The sequence below is a fragment of the Eufriesea mexicana genome, unplaced genomic scaffold (assembly GCF_001483705.2).
Source record: "Eufriesea mexicana isolate 0111107269 unplaced genomic scaffold, ASM148370v2 scaffold1808, whole genome shotgun sequence".
Lineage (NCBI taxonomy): Eukaryota > Metazoa > Arthropoda > Insecta > Hymenoptera > Apidae > Eufriesea > Eufriesea mexicana.
In genome coordinates this window covers 455,261-472,939 of record NW_016909925.1, presented here as the reverse complement: position 1 = coordinate 472,939, position 17,679 = coordinate 455,261, and the positions used below count along the sequence as shown (strand labels likewise).

The window sequence follows — 17,679 nt, the reverse complement described above, 5'->3', positions numbered from 1 at the left end:
TCTTCATATGCAAAGGAAAAAGTTTAAAATGTTGATTTCTACAACATCAAAACCATCAAATCATCACCCTCTTTCTTCACATGTCTTTTAATAAACTCGATTTTTTAAAAACATAAATTAATGAAATAAATAAATTGTGTAATAAAATATTATATTATGTCACATTATGTACATAGAAGATGTAATATTATTTTGAATTTTATTATAGCAATTGTAAAGTATGTTATGAATTTATTACATAAGAAAATATTATTCACGTTATGTCGTGTTTAGTCCCATTTTAAGCAGAAAAATGTCACAAATGTGTTAAAAGGAAAAGAAAATATACAAAAAAGGGAAAATAAAAAAAGTTTTCTTTTTCTCAGCATTGTCTTATACATATATTCGATTTCCGATTATATTATCACTATTCGACGGCCGAATATCATGACGCCATCATCAATCGTGACACTGGTTCCACTAGTTATGGGGATGAAACTTTTACATTTAACGTTTGCACATTTAACGCGAGAATACTGTACATCTTGAATACAAAAATTTTCATTAGTGCATTTATTATTTCTATCTTGGATTGATAGTACCTTGGTAGTATAACACTCGCATTCAACCAACGGTAAGCGCCATCAATGTTATTTAATTATTTTCCAATTATTGATTTTCTAACAATATTTTTGTTACATTATATGAAAAAATATAAATTGTCTATTGTATCCCATATTCATTATAAAATTCAAATAGAATTTTAATTATTTTCCCTTTTCATTATATACATTCATACTTTACACTGAGTGTGTAAAGTGAAGAAAAATCTGTTATATATATAACAACAAAAACTGAATATATTGTGTATGAATTTCACAGTCATATACGTCGTGTATACAGTCATAAATAATAGAATTCTGTATGTAGGATAAAGATATACTGTGGATATGAAGAAAATTATATTACATTTAATATATTGTAAAAATGAAAAAACCTAAATAATTTTAATTGATTTACATTATGTTAGTTGAAATGAATGCTCTCAAATAACACATTATCGTTTAAAAACTTTAATTTCTAAATTGATAACAGTTTCCATGTATTTTGACGCTTATCTGTTTTTATCTTCTTTTTTCTTTTTTTGATACGTTAAGCGCCATAAAAATGCACTATTAAAACATTCATACTTTTAATGATACAACGTCTTTACTGTGCAAGTACACATGTATTGTCATATTTTTTAACATTGTCCTTGATGCATAAAAATCAGCAACGTGCCCAAATTTTAATAAATATATCATATTACTGTCATAATTTTTATTTCGTGATTCATTAAAATTGATCAAGCGTTTTATGATTTCGATGAAACAAATCGTATTTTATAAATATGAACATGATTTGTGTTCATAAATTAAAATATTCTTCTAGTCATTTTTTTTCCATATTTTTTAGATATGAAGGAAATTATAGTTTGCTAAGCGTATAATACACTTTAAATGAATAATTTGACAGATATACTTCTGTCATAGAGATGCAATGGAAACTGTTTGCCATGTTTAGTTTCCCTTATCAGAATACCAAATTATTCTTACCGTACCTAAAAAAGATAACTATGTTCATAATTATATTTCATAACTGATTTAAAATTAAATGGATGTCATTTACCATTGATCAAAACGATCTGTATGATGGAGGATAACGAGACGGTATACTTGTGTTAATATAACGTGACAGATGTTCCCAACCCAAGATATTTGCAATTTCTATACATTTTTCATCAATTTCTTTTAATGGATGTTCTTCATAATAACGCAATAATAACTTCAAATAGCGACCATAATGATTGTTGATATGGGCATGCCATAATGAAAGAGTAATGACCTGCAAGCACAGAACAGATACACATTTTACATATAAGGTATATCTTATGATAGATTTCTTAGGTTTGTATACACTGAAATTCCTTGCCTTAATGTCGGTTGGTTCTGCGAATTTTTGTACTTCTTGCCAGTGATGAGTCACACTTTCTAGTAAATGTTCGTACGATTGACGATCTCCTTCTCCTTTTCTCGCACTGTGTACAAACAGTCGCGCTAATGCACATCCCTTTTTTACTAATGCTTTTATCAAACTAAACTTCTGTTTCTCCATAGTTGTCCTAATCTTTGCTGCGTCATCACGTTGATCGCTTTTTAAGCCATAATAGGCTAAGAGTTTGTCTTGATCAATATTGGTAATTATAGCATCTGCGACAGTTATTATTTGGTTTGCCAGAGAAACAGACTCTTCTGAGATATCATCATGTGGTACATGACGTGGAGCTTCAGGTGAATCCAAAGAAATCAACATGGCACTGTGAACGGGCAAATGGTCCGAGAAGAGATTCTTTAATTCTCCATATAACAGATTTGCATATTCTCCAGGTTCTATTAAAAATAATATCAAATTAATTATACATTTAACATACTATAAAAATGAGAACATACGTTTATATTACAAACAATAAAACAGACTTTGTATAAACTTGTTTGAAATAAATTGTTGTAATGTATGTAATTATGTTTGCGTTGAAATAATATCGATAAGTAACAAATATCGCTACTAATAATTTTTTCTGAATATCACAAAGGAGAGAAGAGTGAATTATTTGTTATAGTCGTGCATTGGAGTAAAACAAATGGTAATAAAGAATTCAATAATCGTCTAAATAGACTTGTTTAGGATTTCATATCATCGGAATAATATTTTATCACACTCTAGTAACTTACTCGTAGAAGGCGCTATTTGTAGAATTGAAACCGGAAAGAAAAACAAAACATTTATATCATGATAATCTTTAAGCAATATATCATATATAATTGAATATTGTTTGAGAAAAAAATCTGATTACCAAGCTTTGAGAGCCAACTGCATTTGAAATCCCTGAGTGCTTCATTGTATTCGTCCCATTTAGTAGTTTTCTCTTTATTCGGTGAATTATAAGAACTACTACTACTACTAGGTTTTTTGTTTGGTTCAGATAAAATATATTTAAATGTGTGACAATCGACTTTTTTCCCATTTTCATCTTTGCAGAAAGTTAATGTACCCTGTAAGTAACTGCCATTTCCCAAAGTAGCACCTCTGGAAACCCTTAAAATGAAATTAAAAAATTAATATATCTTTAATTAAATTAATAGTAGATATTGCTTAAGTCTTACACTACAAAGAAACGTTATGAACGAAATCAAATATAAAGCTAAAGAATGAAATTGAGATGAAAAGCAAGTGTACAGCATTTCTATGTTTGAAGAAGCATATATAAAGCATTATATATAAGCCATAAACATACACTAAGCAAAGCTCAAACACTATATAAAATGTATTAAAAATGCAGGAAAGAAAAAGTTTCTATAAACCAAACTTTAGAAGACCATTCATGTTGGCATATTCAACTGATAAAAGGGAGAAAGTTTAGATACTTCAATATCAAAAGTCTAAAATGTGAATAATAAAGGAAGAAATTTTTGTAAAGCAGTGAAGCATAAAAGTTTATTAAATTAGATTAAAATGCAGATATAATAGAGCAATACACAAAATAGAAGCATAACTATTATAAAAAATATGTATTTTAAACTATCAATATTTTTGTTTAATTTATGTTTAAAAATGTTCAAATGTTTAAAAATGTATATAAAGAGAATGCTATAGACTTACTTGTTTTCAGCGCTGCAATGAAGGATGAAAAAGGAAAAAAAATGTTCTTAGTAATACTTTAGAAATGATTAATTTATATAAATAAAAATAAAACAAAATATAAAATAATTTGTGTAAAATTATTTTATATCTTCATTGATAAATATAGGTAAAATTAACAGTCAAATAACTGCTAATGATAATTAATTTTTATAACTTCCTAATTTAACATTTTTTGAACATTTACATTTTTGAATAATGATGAAGGTATCCATGCACTTTCTTTTTACTTATACAAAAAAAATAATATGCATACTACTACGTGTGCAAAATGAATGTAGAATAATCTTAAAAAGAAATGTAAGCTATACGTGAAAGAATTCTAAAATAACTATATATTCCTTTTAACATCATAGTGAATACTTTGCAATCCTTGTCATACATAGTGTCATACATAGCATAAAAAAAGAATCTTATGTTTGAAATAAAATACTTACTTGTTTTCATTAGACATAGGAGCAATATACAAGGGAAGAATGTGACCAGGTGGAACTGAGGCTGCTAGTACCTTTTTGCCACCAAGAAGAGCTTGTGATTGACTGGCATAAACATCTAGACTAATTGGATTACTCAGTTTGTGACTTAAAAGAAACGGCATTTCCGTTAATTTATCAAGTAAATCTTTCTTTTCGTGACGAACATGTATTTTCAAAGTATAATCGCCTTTTTCTAATTTTTGATTAGCATACTGTAATAAAAGATAGTATTATTTCTAGATTGCTTAATATTCATTTATAAGAAATACTTACTTTAGGTGGATATGCATCTCCACAACAAATAAGTTGTTTATTCGTATCAAAAATCATCCACATTTGACTCTCATATTCACTTTCGTATAATAAATCGCTAAGAACTGCTGCATTTGGAGTTACTTCGGTTGCTTTTGCACAATGGAACGTATATGTTAATTGCAATTCGTAAATTTGTCGCGATGGTGGTATAATATCTCGTTCTCGTAATGGTGCGATCTTTGCATCAGTGGGTCTGTAAAATTAAAACAGAAAGTAGAACTATATTCAATCATTTTCACTGATGTATGTTGTGCAACATTTTTATTCTACATACTTCAATATTTGTACGGATGATTTGAGACAAATATTGGGAACTACTTCTTCAGTTCTAAGTGAACTGCGCACTTCTAAACGGCTTATTCCATCCCCAGACTGCATTGTAAGATTTCCATTTATCATATGAACACCATGAAATTCTATGAAATAGTCAAGTAACATGTCACCTATGTTTGCCCAATACTTCGCGATAACTACTTCTAAAATTAATCCACCCTATAAATAAAAAATAACTTTAATTTAATAATACCGAACTTATTAATACATATTAATCTATAATAGAACTTGTCTATTAATTCAAAAAATTAATACATTTATACCTGAACAGCAAATGGATGAATAATTTCCGATTGAGATGTAACAGTGTACAATTTATTAACTTCGTAAGTTTTACAGGATAAGCGTGGTTTCAGTTGAACAGTATGAATTGCAAATCTTCCAGTTTTATCTTTTTCCGTACTCTTCAATCTAACCACTAGATCGAATTACATTGAAACATTAATTTTGTGTATCCAATATTACATATATGAAATAAATATATATTACAAAAAATATATACCCGCCCATGTCGCATCTTCAGGAACAAGGATAAAATGTCGACGAATCGTGTTCGGTTTAAATAAAATATTTGTATATATTAAGTCTGGAACGATGGCATTTTTTGGCAGTGTTTGCGGTTGCACTACAGTAACTGGTATTTGGAACACTGGTCCTTTTCCAACGTCTGTTACATCATAAGCTCGAATACTATAAATCACGATTAGTACTGATATACGTTATTACTAAAAAAAGAAAAAGAAAGAAAAAACAAATAAATCTAAGCCTGAATATTCTTACCTAGTTGTATGAACACCTTCAGGTAAATTAAAACCATCAACATTGATACCAAATGCACGAACCATATTCATTAAATCAAGATGCGTTGGAAAATGTACCCACGATGCGTCACATACCAAAGTTAATTTTAAATTGAAAGCGATTTTGAGTGCCGGATCTATAAAGTATTCAAATATTACAATAAATTATATTCAATTAAAACATGTAGTAACATAGTAAGACATAAAATTATACCAGTATTTTCACTATTAAGAAATACAGGTTCAACGGTAATGGCATAATCTTTCGGCCGATCAATGACACCGCTTCTCATATGAATTCCTTTGGCGTTATTTGGACCACAATTAATAGTGAATCTGATGTCCCTTTCAGGTACATTACAATATGTAACAAGATTATCGAATGCACGTTCGACTTGTAATAATCCTGAACCTTGAGCAAAAGGATCCAAATTTTGTATGTATAGAGCTGTATTTTCAAGTGCTCTCTTTATGTTATACGGAGAGTAAGGGCAATCTTTGGCAATAAGTCCTGATATGAGTATTGCTGTAATATAAAAAATATAATAAAATACACTTCTCTTTATTAGTAACATGAATTTTATATTTTATTAAATATGTATTAAATATATACTAAATATGTAAATATTATTAAATATCGATATACCGATAGCTCCAGTTACATGAGGGGCAGCCATGCTTGTACCATTCATAAGTTGGCTTTTCCTTAATGTAAAATTTGGAACACTAGTTATAGCTCCTCCTGGAGCACATACAGTAATTCCAGCTCCACCATCAATCATTGGACCACGAGATGACCATGTGTAAGACATTCCAGGCATTCTTTCTCTTAAAGAATATTCAGCTACCATCATATCAGGAGAAACATAAGCACCAACGCTAATCACACTGTTAGAACTAATATCTGGTGGTGTTCCTATATGATTTTAAAATGGGTGAGATATAATAAGTATGAATGTTGTGATTTTGTATTTAAAATTTACGAACATTTTTATCAACTAACCAATAGTGCATAAAGCAGGTCCAAGATTACCGGCGGATGCTACCCATGTTACGCCATATTTGTCAATAACTTCATTCATTAATTCTCCTATTCTTCCAGTGTTAGACCAATGGGTATGTTCTCCATAACTCATATTTATTACTTGTATTTTTTCTTTGTGTTTCATTACATGTATCATTGCTCGGACTACCGCAGTTCCTGTTTCCATTGTACCAATGCGGCCATCTCCAACACTTAATGAAATAATTTGAGCACCAGGAGCTACGCCATTTAATTCAGGATTATCAGGAAAATACGCTGCCGCGATTGAAGCTACATGTGTACCGTGACTTGCTAGAACATGACAAGATTAATCGTAATTACGAAAATGAAATAAAATTGTGAACTGAATCTTATTAATACCTACAGCATAAACTAACAATTTCTAGTGTATTTCCATTATCATGAACATTAATACTAATATTTAATTGATCTTCTGGTATAAGAGGCGCATACTGCCTTGTTGAAGTGTATTCCCCTAGAAATACACCAGCTTCCAAATTACCTTCTTCAGAGGTGTCAATACATGCCCTATAACAGAAAATGTAAAGGATTAAATTAAATGTTAGTCTACAAAAAATATATTTTAAAAAATATGCAAATCTAAATGTACAATATATATTTACCTCCAAACTTCACCATCATGGAAAACAACACAGTCATAAGTAGGTCCTACATCAGAATATTTTTTCTCAATATTATTCAATATTTCAACTCTGGCCTCAAGTTCCTCTTTCTCTAGCCTCTCTTTTAAAGTGTTTATTTGTGAATTCTTGGCTTCAAATTCCTATGTACAACAGTCATATAAAATAAAAATCAAATTGTTTTTTTATTCATTAAAAATTACATGTTCACGCAATATTTACTTATATTTTAAATTAAATTTATTTCTTTGTTTTCAGACATACTATTGAAAAGTATAAAAAAAAGTTACACACTATTATGTAATGAATCAATGACTTTACAATAGATCAAACTGCCAATTATAAATATAGCATTAGATACAGATCACTGTGACACATTGTGAAACTGGCCTCATTTGATTGCATGGTTCAACATACCCACAACAACCCTATCTTTGGATCACATGGTCTAAAAGCCTATTTACGTATTTGTTCTTAAATTTTTGTCACTGTTACTTTTACATCATGGAAATTAATTATCTTGAGATGTAACTTGAAAATAAAATATCAATTTTTAATCAATCTAAAATTGATTTCTATATATAACAAAAATGTTTTGCGCAAGAAAGTTTCTTATTTCAGATATATGTTCCAAATACAATCAAAATGCAATTATCAATCTATTTACTTGTAGTTGCCTAGATGCTTCTGCAAGTGCAGATTTTTGACAGTTGTCCCATAGACGTTTTTTTCTTTCTAGTAATACTCTTTCTCTTAATTTTCCTGGATATAGTGAATACAAATTTTTTATTCCAATGTGATATTCTCCAGTTGGATTGACCCAGTTGGATGGAACCTAAAAGAAAAATTATATTTTTGTTTACTATCATCAGTATATACTAAGTACTATTAATTTTAGTCACAATTATTATTACCACGAATAAAATATTATTTAAAATATACCTTTAATTTGCGGCCAGTTATGCCAAGTATGTATCCATCAGGTGCTTGTACAACTTTACTGGTATCCACATCTCCAGCACCACTGCAGTCATATCTTTCAATAATTTTTGGCTTTCCATCTGAAGTTTCCTATGTGAAATATACTCATTATAAAATTGAATATTTCATTAAAATTTAATGCCTTCTCAACTGTTTTATAAAATTTTGTTATCATTTTACAAATGTTAATATACAACAAAGAATAATAAATACAATTGAAGAGTAAGAAAGAAAGAATGACGAATGTATTTTATTTTAGTACTTAATGATCATATAATTTTATAACAAACAATGTACAACAATTCATCATTAATGCACAAAAAATTAGATATACACTAGTAACCAGTGATTATATCATTGTATGACAGAAATCTTTAAAACAAATATAATTATGAATAACGACAAACAGTAAGACTAATAAATTCAAATTACATAGTGTAAACCATCTAATTTAACGTAAAATTATTCGAAGCCTTTTACTTTGTACATGGATAAAATAGTTAAAAATTTATAAGTGAAACAAACATATTTAACAACCGATACTTTTGACAATGTATCACTATTAAAAAGAATCCAAATATTAGAGCAAAATTAAAAAGAAGGAACCGAAAGTAAAGGCAGTGATTTGAACAATCGCGAGGCGTGTCTATAGAAAAGCTTACTCACCTGCATACCAGGAGCCCCAGGATCAATCCCTGAATCGAAAATTGCAATGATAACTCCTCGACCATCGTACTCAGGATATTTGGTAAGAAATTGAGTGACACCAGTTTCTTTTTTAGGTAAAAGGCCCCAAACAGGAAAATTACAATCAATGACCTCTGCCATATTTCAAATACCACTGCCACCGCAACTCCAGAAAAACTACTTGAGATGTTTCCTTTGTACTGCTACAGCCTTATATATCAATCAAAAAACAGCATCTGCGCCTGCGTGAGTGTTCACAGAAAATTTTGAGGTTAAGTTATCGGCTCACGATACATCAGACCAAACAGACAACAAGAAACAAAATTTGTGTAACGTTTGCGTTAGAGTGTTCAGATAGCAGCACCAACATTACGTCAATAATTAAAAGAAACAGTGCTTGAAAATTCGCAAATTTCACGGTAAATGGTGGTGATGTAAGAGGTTATGTGTTTTTATCACAAGAACCAGAGAATGATATACTCGTCGTAATCAAACATTTTTTCTTTCACCGTAAAACATTATGGTGTTAGTCTGTGACAAGTCAACGGGGAATGTAATGTAAATATCTCCGATGACATGTGTAGTGTTAAAGCATGGTTGTCACGCCACGAAAGATGAAACAGGTTGCCTTTTCCGTGATTTGTATAATATTAGGTAAATGTTTCAAAATTCGTGCAAGTTATGTTGTACAGTTTCTCCTCATCAACTATAAGTTTAACCGATAATACAATTATCATGTATCTTCCATATATTGCAGTGTTAGGATTTTACAAAACGTTCGTTAATCCAGAAGATGAACAATCTTTCGCCCGACTTCATCCACGAAGTCGTAAAACTCAACTAGAAGATATAAACGAAATGGACACTGTTAATGAAAAAGTTCAAAAAGCTGATGAAAGTATGCGTTATACCGACATCAAAGATATCGAAGAAGCGAAAACACGAATTCATGAATTAGAAGGAAAACTTCAACATCTTGAAGCTAAAATTGAGAACAAAGTGTCAAAAGACTTTCCAACAGTTAAGTTTCTTAATTATAAGAACCGGAAAAGAATATTAGTCACAGGTGGAGCAGGTTTTGTTGGATCACATTTAGTTGACCGTTTAATGTTTGCTGGTCACGAGGTGATAGTTGTAGATAATTTTTTTACTGGAAGAAAACGTAACGTCGAACATTGGGTTGGCCATGAAAATTTTGAACTTGTTCACCATGATATCGTCAGACCACTCTATTTAGAAGTCGATGAAATATATCACCTTGCTAGTCCAGCTAGTCCACCACATTATATGCTTAATCCGGTTAAAACGATAAAAACAAATACATTAGGTACAATAAATATCTTAGGTATGTAAATAATACCCATACATAAAAATATTTGAAAAATTACTCATCTTATTTATTAATAATGTTTGTGTATATAAAGAAAATATCTAACTATATCAGGTCTTGCAAAACGGGTAGGAGCAAGAGTTTTAATAGCTAGTACATCTGAAGTGTACGGTGATCCTAATGAACATCCTCAGTCGGAAACATATTGGGGCAATGTGAATCCCATAGGTACATACAAATGTTACAATTGGATTTGATTATTGGCAGGATAAAAATATGTATCGTAATTTTCGTAGGACCAAGAGCTTGTTACGATGAAGGAAAACGGGTAGCCGAAACGTTAAGCTATGCGTATATGAGACAAGAGGGTGTTTCGGTACGCGTTGCCCGAATTTTCAATACATTTGGTCCAAGAATGCATATGAATGACGGTCGTGTAGTATCAAATTTTATATTACAAGCATTACAGAATGATTCTATTACGATATATGGTAGTGGAAAACAGACGCGGTCTTTTCAGTATGTATCTGATTTAGTCGATGGATTAGTTGCTCTAATGGTGTCTAACTATACTCAACCGATTAACATTGGAAATCCTGTCGAGCATACGATAGAAGGTAAATATGATTCTTAAATACTCTTGGAATAATCGATCGACTGTAAAGAACATGTAACGAATTGCAATTTATTACAGAATTCGCCCTTATAATAAAGGATCTAGTCGGTACAAATAGTAAAATAGTAGAACTTGCCGCAGTCGAAGATGATCCACAACGAAGAAGACCTGATATTTCCAGAGCTAAGAAATATTTGAATTGGGAACCTAAAGTTCCTCTAGCTGAAGGACTTAAGAAAACGATAATATATTTCGGCAAAGAGTTACAGAGAACAAAGCATTCTCAAAAAAGTAGATTCAAACAATCTTCTTACAAGAATGATCACGATATAGTAGAACAACTTTGAAGAACAAAATATCGATACGATTAATTTATCTACTTTTAAGAAAGTGGTTTTGGAAAGTGCCATTATGCTATGGACCATTATGTGCCAAACGATTCCCCGTCCAAATTGAATTTTATATAATTTAGAATATTAACGGGTGTATGTTCTTAATTTAAAAAATCTAAAAGAACACATTTCCTTAAAAGAAATTGATACTTTGTATTTACGTGGTCGATATTTATTTTAGCCTTACTAAGGTGTTATACCATGTTTGCAATGTTCCATATCTAGTTTTATTTATTATTTATGATAGTATTCAATAGTATACAATTGAAACGGCGAATGCTTAAGCCTACTACTTATTTCATACTAAACAAGAAAATTTATCGCACAGTTTTCAAAATCCTTATTTAATATTCGATTGATGGTGCTGGGGAACAGTATCAATATCGTTCTTCTTTGTGTGAATTAATATTAAATTAAATCGTGTGAATTTTAAACGATATTACGCTGGATTTACTTAATATTTCTATGTAATCGATTTTTCTCGGATTGTACATTGTCTTTGTGTATTGTTAAATTTCTGTAACGGTGTATAATAGCAAAATTACGCAATATGCACTTGTAATTAGTAAATTTTTAACACATATTACTATTTCGAATGTTTGTAATATATTAGTAATCGTACAGTGTGATATATACAAATATATAAAATATATATATATATATAAGCAGCGAGTACTGTAATAGTTCGTGAATGTGTATACTGGAAAGTAATTTTATACTGTACAAAATTATAACGTGTACACGAGTGTAAGCGAGTAAAACACTTTTGCAAAAACAACCGTGTTTCGTTATGATCACTCACACGTTTAATTTCTCTACAAATAATTTTTATCGCTTGTAACGGGAAATATAGAATCGATGCTCGCGCTATGACATGCGCACAACTACATCGAAGGATCACGATTACGGACTACGTCAGTTACATCTGTAAGAAGAATTTGCAGCGATCCCATCACGAGAATACACATTGTTGCATAACGAGTCGGGTGATTCTTCTTGTCCGGTTGCGCTCCAACTAGATAATATTATAATTCCGGCAAGCGTGACCACTTGCTGAAGACGCATTCCAGGGCGAGATTGAAGAATCGTCCGCGTCGTTTATAGCGCATTTGAAGGGCCGATTGCCCGTAATGGGTGTCGCGTGGGCCCTGACAGGGCGCACGTGGTCGTCCTGTCTCGAAGACAGGAAAGAGAGGAACGGTTGGCGGACGAAAGAAAGAAGAAAACAGGGGAACGAACAGATTGGCGGGAGAGAGTAAGGGGGCCGGGTAAGACTCACTGATTCTTAACGATAATCATCGCATCCGGGATATGCCGTGGCTTTGTCGTCGCGGATGAAAACGCCGCAAGGGTGAAGATGACCTAATCGCTGAGGAGACAGACCGCTAACGACTCGGCCGCGAAGGAAATAAGGCGAATAGAGGCCTCCTCCACTTCTGCTTATACTTTCACGCGACCGGTTACGCTTCGTTTTAATCAAGCTGCACAATTTAATTTCGCTCGGACGTCGTTCTATACAAATAGCCCGAGATAGCATGGCGAGAACTCGCAATAGCTTCCCCGGTACGCGAATGCGTTTCCTTTTCGATTTTCGAGCGAAGCTGGACGAGCTCGTTGAGAAACGCGTCACGATACAACAGTGGTACACGTTAATGAACCGGGGGGGTGTACCGTCGCGTAATCAACGAACTTGAACGACTTCCTGTCTGCGGAGACCGGAGGAACAGGTGACCTAATTCAGCGTAAAGTAACTCTTGCTCTCTATCCGCCGGTGGTCCGCCGGTAATCCGATCTGTCTATTGGTAAATGAGACGGGGAGTACTCATCTAACGTGGGCTCAGCACGTGAGCAGCGTGTTACTTCTTACCTGCGATTGCAATTAAGTTGATTCCTTTGCACAACGATGCTCTGATTCTTTCAGCCTGGCTCTGTGAAGAGCAGCATTAGTGGCCTCAGCTAGTTACGATGAGACAGGTTACGTCCGGTTATGTTGGTTTTGGCTAAGTCTGGTTACGGTAGGTATAGCTTTTGTGCCGTACAATGCTATTCGGTGACTTCTGCCCTCTACTGTTCGCTAGTATGTCCTGCTTGGCTTGGGTGTGGGGGGGGGGGGGGGGGGGGGGGGGGGGGGGGGTGAAATGAATTGTTCGAATCGATCGACCGATACAACACGAGCTACTCCATTGTACCCTGCTCACCGTATCAGTCGTCGAAAACGAGACGCATAGGTACATACGAAGAAAAACCGGCCGTGAACTCGAATAATCCGCCATCGCCAGAGACGCGATCGAGATCGAGAGCGAGAAACGACACGAGAAATGTCATCGATTCATTCTCTCGACTCCTGCAAATGCGTTCCATTCTTATCGGTAGAAAACGAAGAGAACGGTAGAGATGAAGACGCGAGATACCCCCGATGGGGTTGGCACGTTGGCCGATGGCGAGGGGAGACGAAAGGGGGCGAGGCAGGGCTAAATTATTGATGAAAAACAGGAATTCGTAGCGAAGCAATGGGGAACGTCCGATCAGAAGTTTTCGCGTGAAATTTGCATTGCGGATTTAACATGCCCGTTACCTGGCAGCAGCCGTTCATCTCTACTTTGCGCCTGCATTATGTATGACGCACACAGCAAGCTCCTCGAGCTGTAGCCCTGTTACGGATTCGAAAGTGTCGCAGACTACTCGACACACATTCCCCTATCTAACCTTCTCCGTTCTTATCTCGCGTGCTACCTTTTAACGTAGTATCAGCCAACATTCTTGCGTCCTCGTGGTTAATGATAAAAGCTAGAGTTCCCCTTGGGGGAGAATACCACGCTGGGCGTCACCGGGACATCGGGTTTTCCAATAAGCTCGTGGGAACCCGGCCATGGAACCAGCGATCCTAATACGTGGGTGCCGCTTCGTGGGATTTCGAATGGGAGAAAATTACGAAGAAAGTTACCGCGAATGCGCATTTCTGTCCACGAAGCTGAAATCCCGAAGATACACGTGATAAAGGCCTCGTGAAGGCCTTAAAGGAAGTCTTTGATAGAAATATGATTTCATTTCGAGACGATGTTCGGACCCCCCCGTTTAATATTTTACCTTGGAACTTTAATTGCACCCCCGGGACTGATAACTCGTTTCGTCGAATAAGACGTGCTTCGTGCCAACCGGGACACGCGTCGACGACGCAACTTCGACGCCTAAAATCTCGATAAATCCGCCAGGATCCTTCGTTGACGCGTGGATGGGCGCAAACGTTGATCACGATCGAAGCGTGTACGCGCAATTATCCCGTGACAAACGCGTCTAAGCATCGTTATTACGTACCATCGGGACACGTTTACGCATGATCTACGAGACTTTAATTATGCCCCCGGGGAGCCGGAAAGGAATAGACGCGATAGACGAAAGCGTTCGCGTGAGCGGCTGTCTGACACGTCGCCTCGTGATTCGAATAGAACGGAATAATTACGTGGTACGCCGGAACGGATCGCATAGTTGCTCGTTTTCGAGTAACTCGCGAACTTGGCACGTGAAAATCGCTGCCCGATCGCCTCCGCGCTGTACGATGCGCAATAACGATCGTGATTGAATTACCCGCGCGATAAGTATAGTTTCCCGCCGATACTCCGTGAAAATGAAACGGAGCAACGATAAAATACCTGCTCCTGTTCCCCGCTGCATACACCTATACGTGCGTACACGTGCGCGCACACATCGCCGAGGGATATTCCGTGCTCCGTAGGTTCCCTCTGCAAACTTCTGCTCATTCGATAGTAATGGGTCGTCGCAGTGAATGCAAAGGGAATCGCGTTGCTTCGATTGTCGCGTGTTCCAGCTAGGCGAGCTGAAGTGCAATTTAATATAGGATACCCGGGACAAGATTTATCTCTCCTCGGTGCACGTAGTCCACCGCGCATCCTTTGTGCATCCGAGTTCACGAATTTCCCGTAATTTCCACCACCACCTCGATTATCCTCGAGTGACACTTGGGCTTGGAATGGCAATCGAATGGCAATCGAACAGCCGAAGCATCAGCGGTGGTTCCAAGTTTTCCTTTTCACCGTTTAAGTACCCTCAAGTTCTCCGTGTCGTTGTATCCAGGTAAACGAATTTATCGGAGCGCGTCCACCTCCGATCAACGATATTCCCGAAATTGCAACGGAGCGCAGGAACGGTAACTTTCCGAGGCTCGTTCAAGTTGCCCTTTCACGGTATATTTCGTCGTTCGACCTGCCCGCCGGCAGAGGAAGAGGGCCGAGCATGCAGCTTTTACGAAACGCATAAACATTTCACCTGAACCGCCTACTCGAGAGCCAGACTCCGCAATATCGCAAATATTCTGGCGCCATCGAGTTCCCAGCCGGTGTCTAAATAAATAGCCGATCGACGGGGACTTAGTTATGCATGCGACTCGGTCAAAGCGAGCACGATGCCAGTGTTCGGCCGGCTGAATACTCGGGAACGACGACCGGTCGGCTGAACAAGTGGCTCTGCCTTTTCGATGGCCGACAAGAGCTATGATTTGTTTCTCGCGAGAGGACACGCGGAGACGGTCCGTCGGAGGAGAAGGTCCAAGACGAGTGGTAAAAAGAGGAGAATTATTTCAGCGACGTCGAGTGTTTAAGGGTGGCAGACTGTGCAGGTTCTTAGGCTCTCGACGAGTTCCGATTATAGTCGACGTCGAGATGTAATTACTCAAGGTTGCCCCTTCCAGCTCGCAGTGACATTCCCTCGAGCAACTGGCGGGAAGACAAAAAGCCATCGAAGTAGAGACGACGAGGAGAGGAAACGGGAAGAGAGAAACGGTACCCGCAGGAATATCGAAGATAGCGCCTGGGTTAATATTTACCGCGGTCTACCGAGCAGTTGGTGTGCCGTAAGCGAGTCCGGAGTACACCACCGGTCTAAATAGCGGTTAAAGGCGCCGATAAGCTTAGGTTGACACGCACCACGCGGACGACCCTCCGAATTCCGCGTTATCAGCCCCCGAGTCCGGGGTCGTTCGGTTCCAACTGCACCATCGTCTTCGGTCGTTCGCTCGATCTAGACTAGAAACTTTCGTCTCTCGGATTTCACCGAACGGTAGTCATGGTAGTCGGGCCTTGCACGACGATACGCTCTCCGTAATAACCCGGGACTAACGCGTTAGCACAGGTGCTGGTTTGCTACGACTGGTAGGGTAAATGTCGGGGTAAACGCGCTAAAGGCACATTAGCACTCTGGCAATAAAAGGCTGGTACGGTTACATCGTGCCCTCCTATGAGCCCGTATACATCGGGAAGATTTATCGAATCGAGTCTTCGATCGTTTTTCAAGCGCCGTTTCAACGAGGATCATTAGGATCGCGACGCGGAAGAACGGCCCGGTTCTCGCGCGTCGCGTTGCCCTCGTTCGCCATTTTTTCCCCATTTCACGGCGGATATTTCGCGAACAGACCGAGCGAACGTCTCGGCGGGGTGCTAGGTGTGTTCGTTCTAAATTTGCATCCCCATTCGTTGCACTGGAGCGTGCATCGCGCGACGTAGGCTGCAACTCGCAGGCCTCGTGTGAACGACCCCGGGCCTCATACGAAATGTAAATATTTACTCGCGAGAGCAGCTGTCAGTGAAGGGGAGTATTCGCTTTTTCAGGTAATGGCCCCGATACCACGGAGGCGCCTTCCCTGTCGCGGCCACGATACGTTATCCTGCCACTGGCAGATATTTTTCTGGCTCCACCCGGACGAGTTCCGTATCGATGCTTCGGAAATGACACACGCGACCGAACCTAACCAAGCGTTTAACGCGCGATCGGGTCGGGGAGACTAACGGGAGCTGAAATTAAAATATCCTCGTCGAAAAATACCGACGACGAACGGGAAATCGAAGTCTCGCCGACGGTCGATTCTCTGTCAGTCTTTTCGTAAAAATTACTAAACTACTTCACATCCACTCGGGATAATTTTGGAGCGAATGATAATCGAGTTACGAAATAAATCGCGAGATTTAGACTCGTGCGATCATTTCCGTGATTAACGTTACATCGATTTTCCCATATCTAATCTTGTCTCGTTTTCTCATCCTCAGGTCATTCGATCGATCATGGGAGGTTCAGCATGGAGAAGAAAGACACTCGAACGACCCAGGATCGAATCTCCTGTTACTTATCATCCCGCCAAGAGTACTCGGGGGACTGGAGAGACTGGAGCAGCGATAGCGGGCGAAGAAGAAGCGGACCAGTGGTCCCAATAGGGTGAAACGTGATTTTTCTACGGCCGGTGCCCCTACCACGGGCGATCAGCACTCGCAGAAGATACACTTGGCGCGGCCGGCCGGTCCGCCAGGCGACGGAGTAGTTTTCTGGCGCTGGCTGGCGG

General features: G+C 36.9%; 2 protein-coding genes across 2 annotated transcripts in view; one reads left to right on the top strand and one right to left on the bottom strand.

Annotated features, from left to right (window-relative positions):
- The window catches only part of botv (tripeptidyl-peptidase 2), an 18,806-nt gene extending 9,645 nt beyond the window's left edge, over positions 1-9,161 (bottom strand). Inside the window, exons 1-17 of the mRNA XM_017902370.1 lie at positions 8,975-9,161; positions 8,270-8,398; positions 7,995-8,162; positions 7,310-7,470; positions 7,051-7,214; positions 6,645-6,977; positions 6,288-6,557; positions 5,856-6,167; positions 5,622-5,778; positions 5,344-5,531; positions 5,105-5,259; positions 4,783-5,000; positions 4,467-4,701; positions 4,155-4,405; positions 2,873-3,114; positions 1,951-2,408; positions 1,695-1,863 (exon numbers count right to left, since the gene is read on the bottom strand). Of these exons, the coding sequence (XP_017757859.1) occupies positions 1,695-1,863; positions 1,951-2,408; positions 2,873-3,114; positions 4,155-4,405; positions 4,467-4,701; positions 4,783-5,000; positions 5,105-5,259; positions 5,344-5,531; positions 5,622-5,778; positions 5,856-6,167; positions 6,288-6,557; positions 6,645-6,977; positions 7,051-7,214; positions 7,310-7,470; positions 7,995-8,162; positions 8,270-8,398; positions 8,975-9,136 (3,772 nt within the window). The 5' untranslated portion in view covers positions 9,137-9,161. The remainder of the gene's footprint in view (positions 1-1,694; positions 1,864-1,950; positions 2,409-2,872; positions 3,115-4,154; positions 4,406-4,466; positions 4,702-4,782; positions 5,001-5,104; positions 5,260-5,343; positions 5,532-5,621; positions 5,779-5,855; positions 6,168-6,287; positions 6,558-6,644; positions 6,978-7,050; positions 7,215-7,309; positions 7,471-7,994; positions 8,163-8,269; positions 8,399-8,974) is intronic.
- A 114-nt stretch (positions 9,162-9,275) lies between these two features.
- Positions 9,276-11,384, top strand: Uxs (UDP-xylose synthase). Its single transcript, XM_017902366.1, has 5 exons — positions 9,276-9,649; positions 9,753-10,340; positions 10,440-10,553; positions 10,622-10,942; positions 11,020-11,384. Exons 1-5 carry the CDS (start codon positions 9,589-9,591, stop codon positions 11,286-11,288), a joined length of 1,353 nt encoding a protein of 450 aa, XP_017757855.1. The 5' UTR covers positions 9,276-9,588; the 3' UTR covers positions 11,289-11,384.
- The last annotated feature ends 6,295 nt before the right edge of the window (positions 11,385-17,679 follow it).

Bases quoted from the DNA above. Each gene is read 5' to 3' on its own strand.
- Uxs (XM_017902366.1), top strand. From the start codon at position 9,589: ATGGTTGTCACGCCACGAAAGATGAAACAGGTTGCCTTTTCCGTGATT. The intron at 10,341-10,439 runs GTATGTAAATAA...TAACTATATCAG, and splicing joins AGGTACAATAAATATCTTAG to GTCTTGCAAAACGGGTAGGA. The intron at 10,554-10,621 runs GTACATACAAAT...TAATTTTCGTAG, and splicing joins GGGCAATGTGAATCCCATAG to GACCAAGAGCTTGTTACGAT.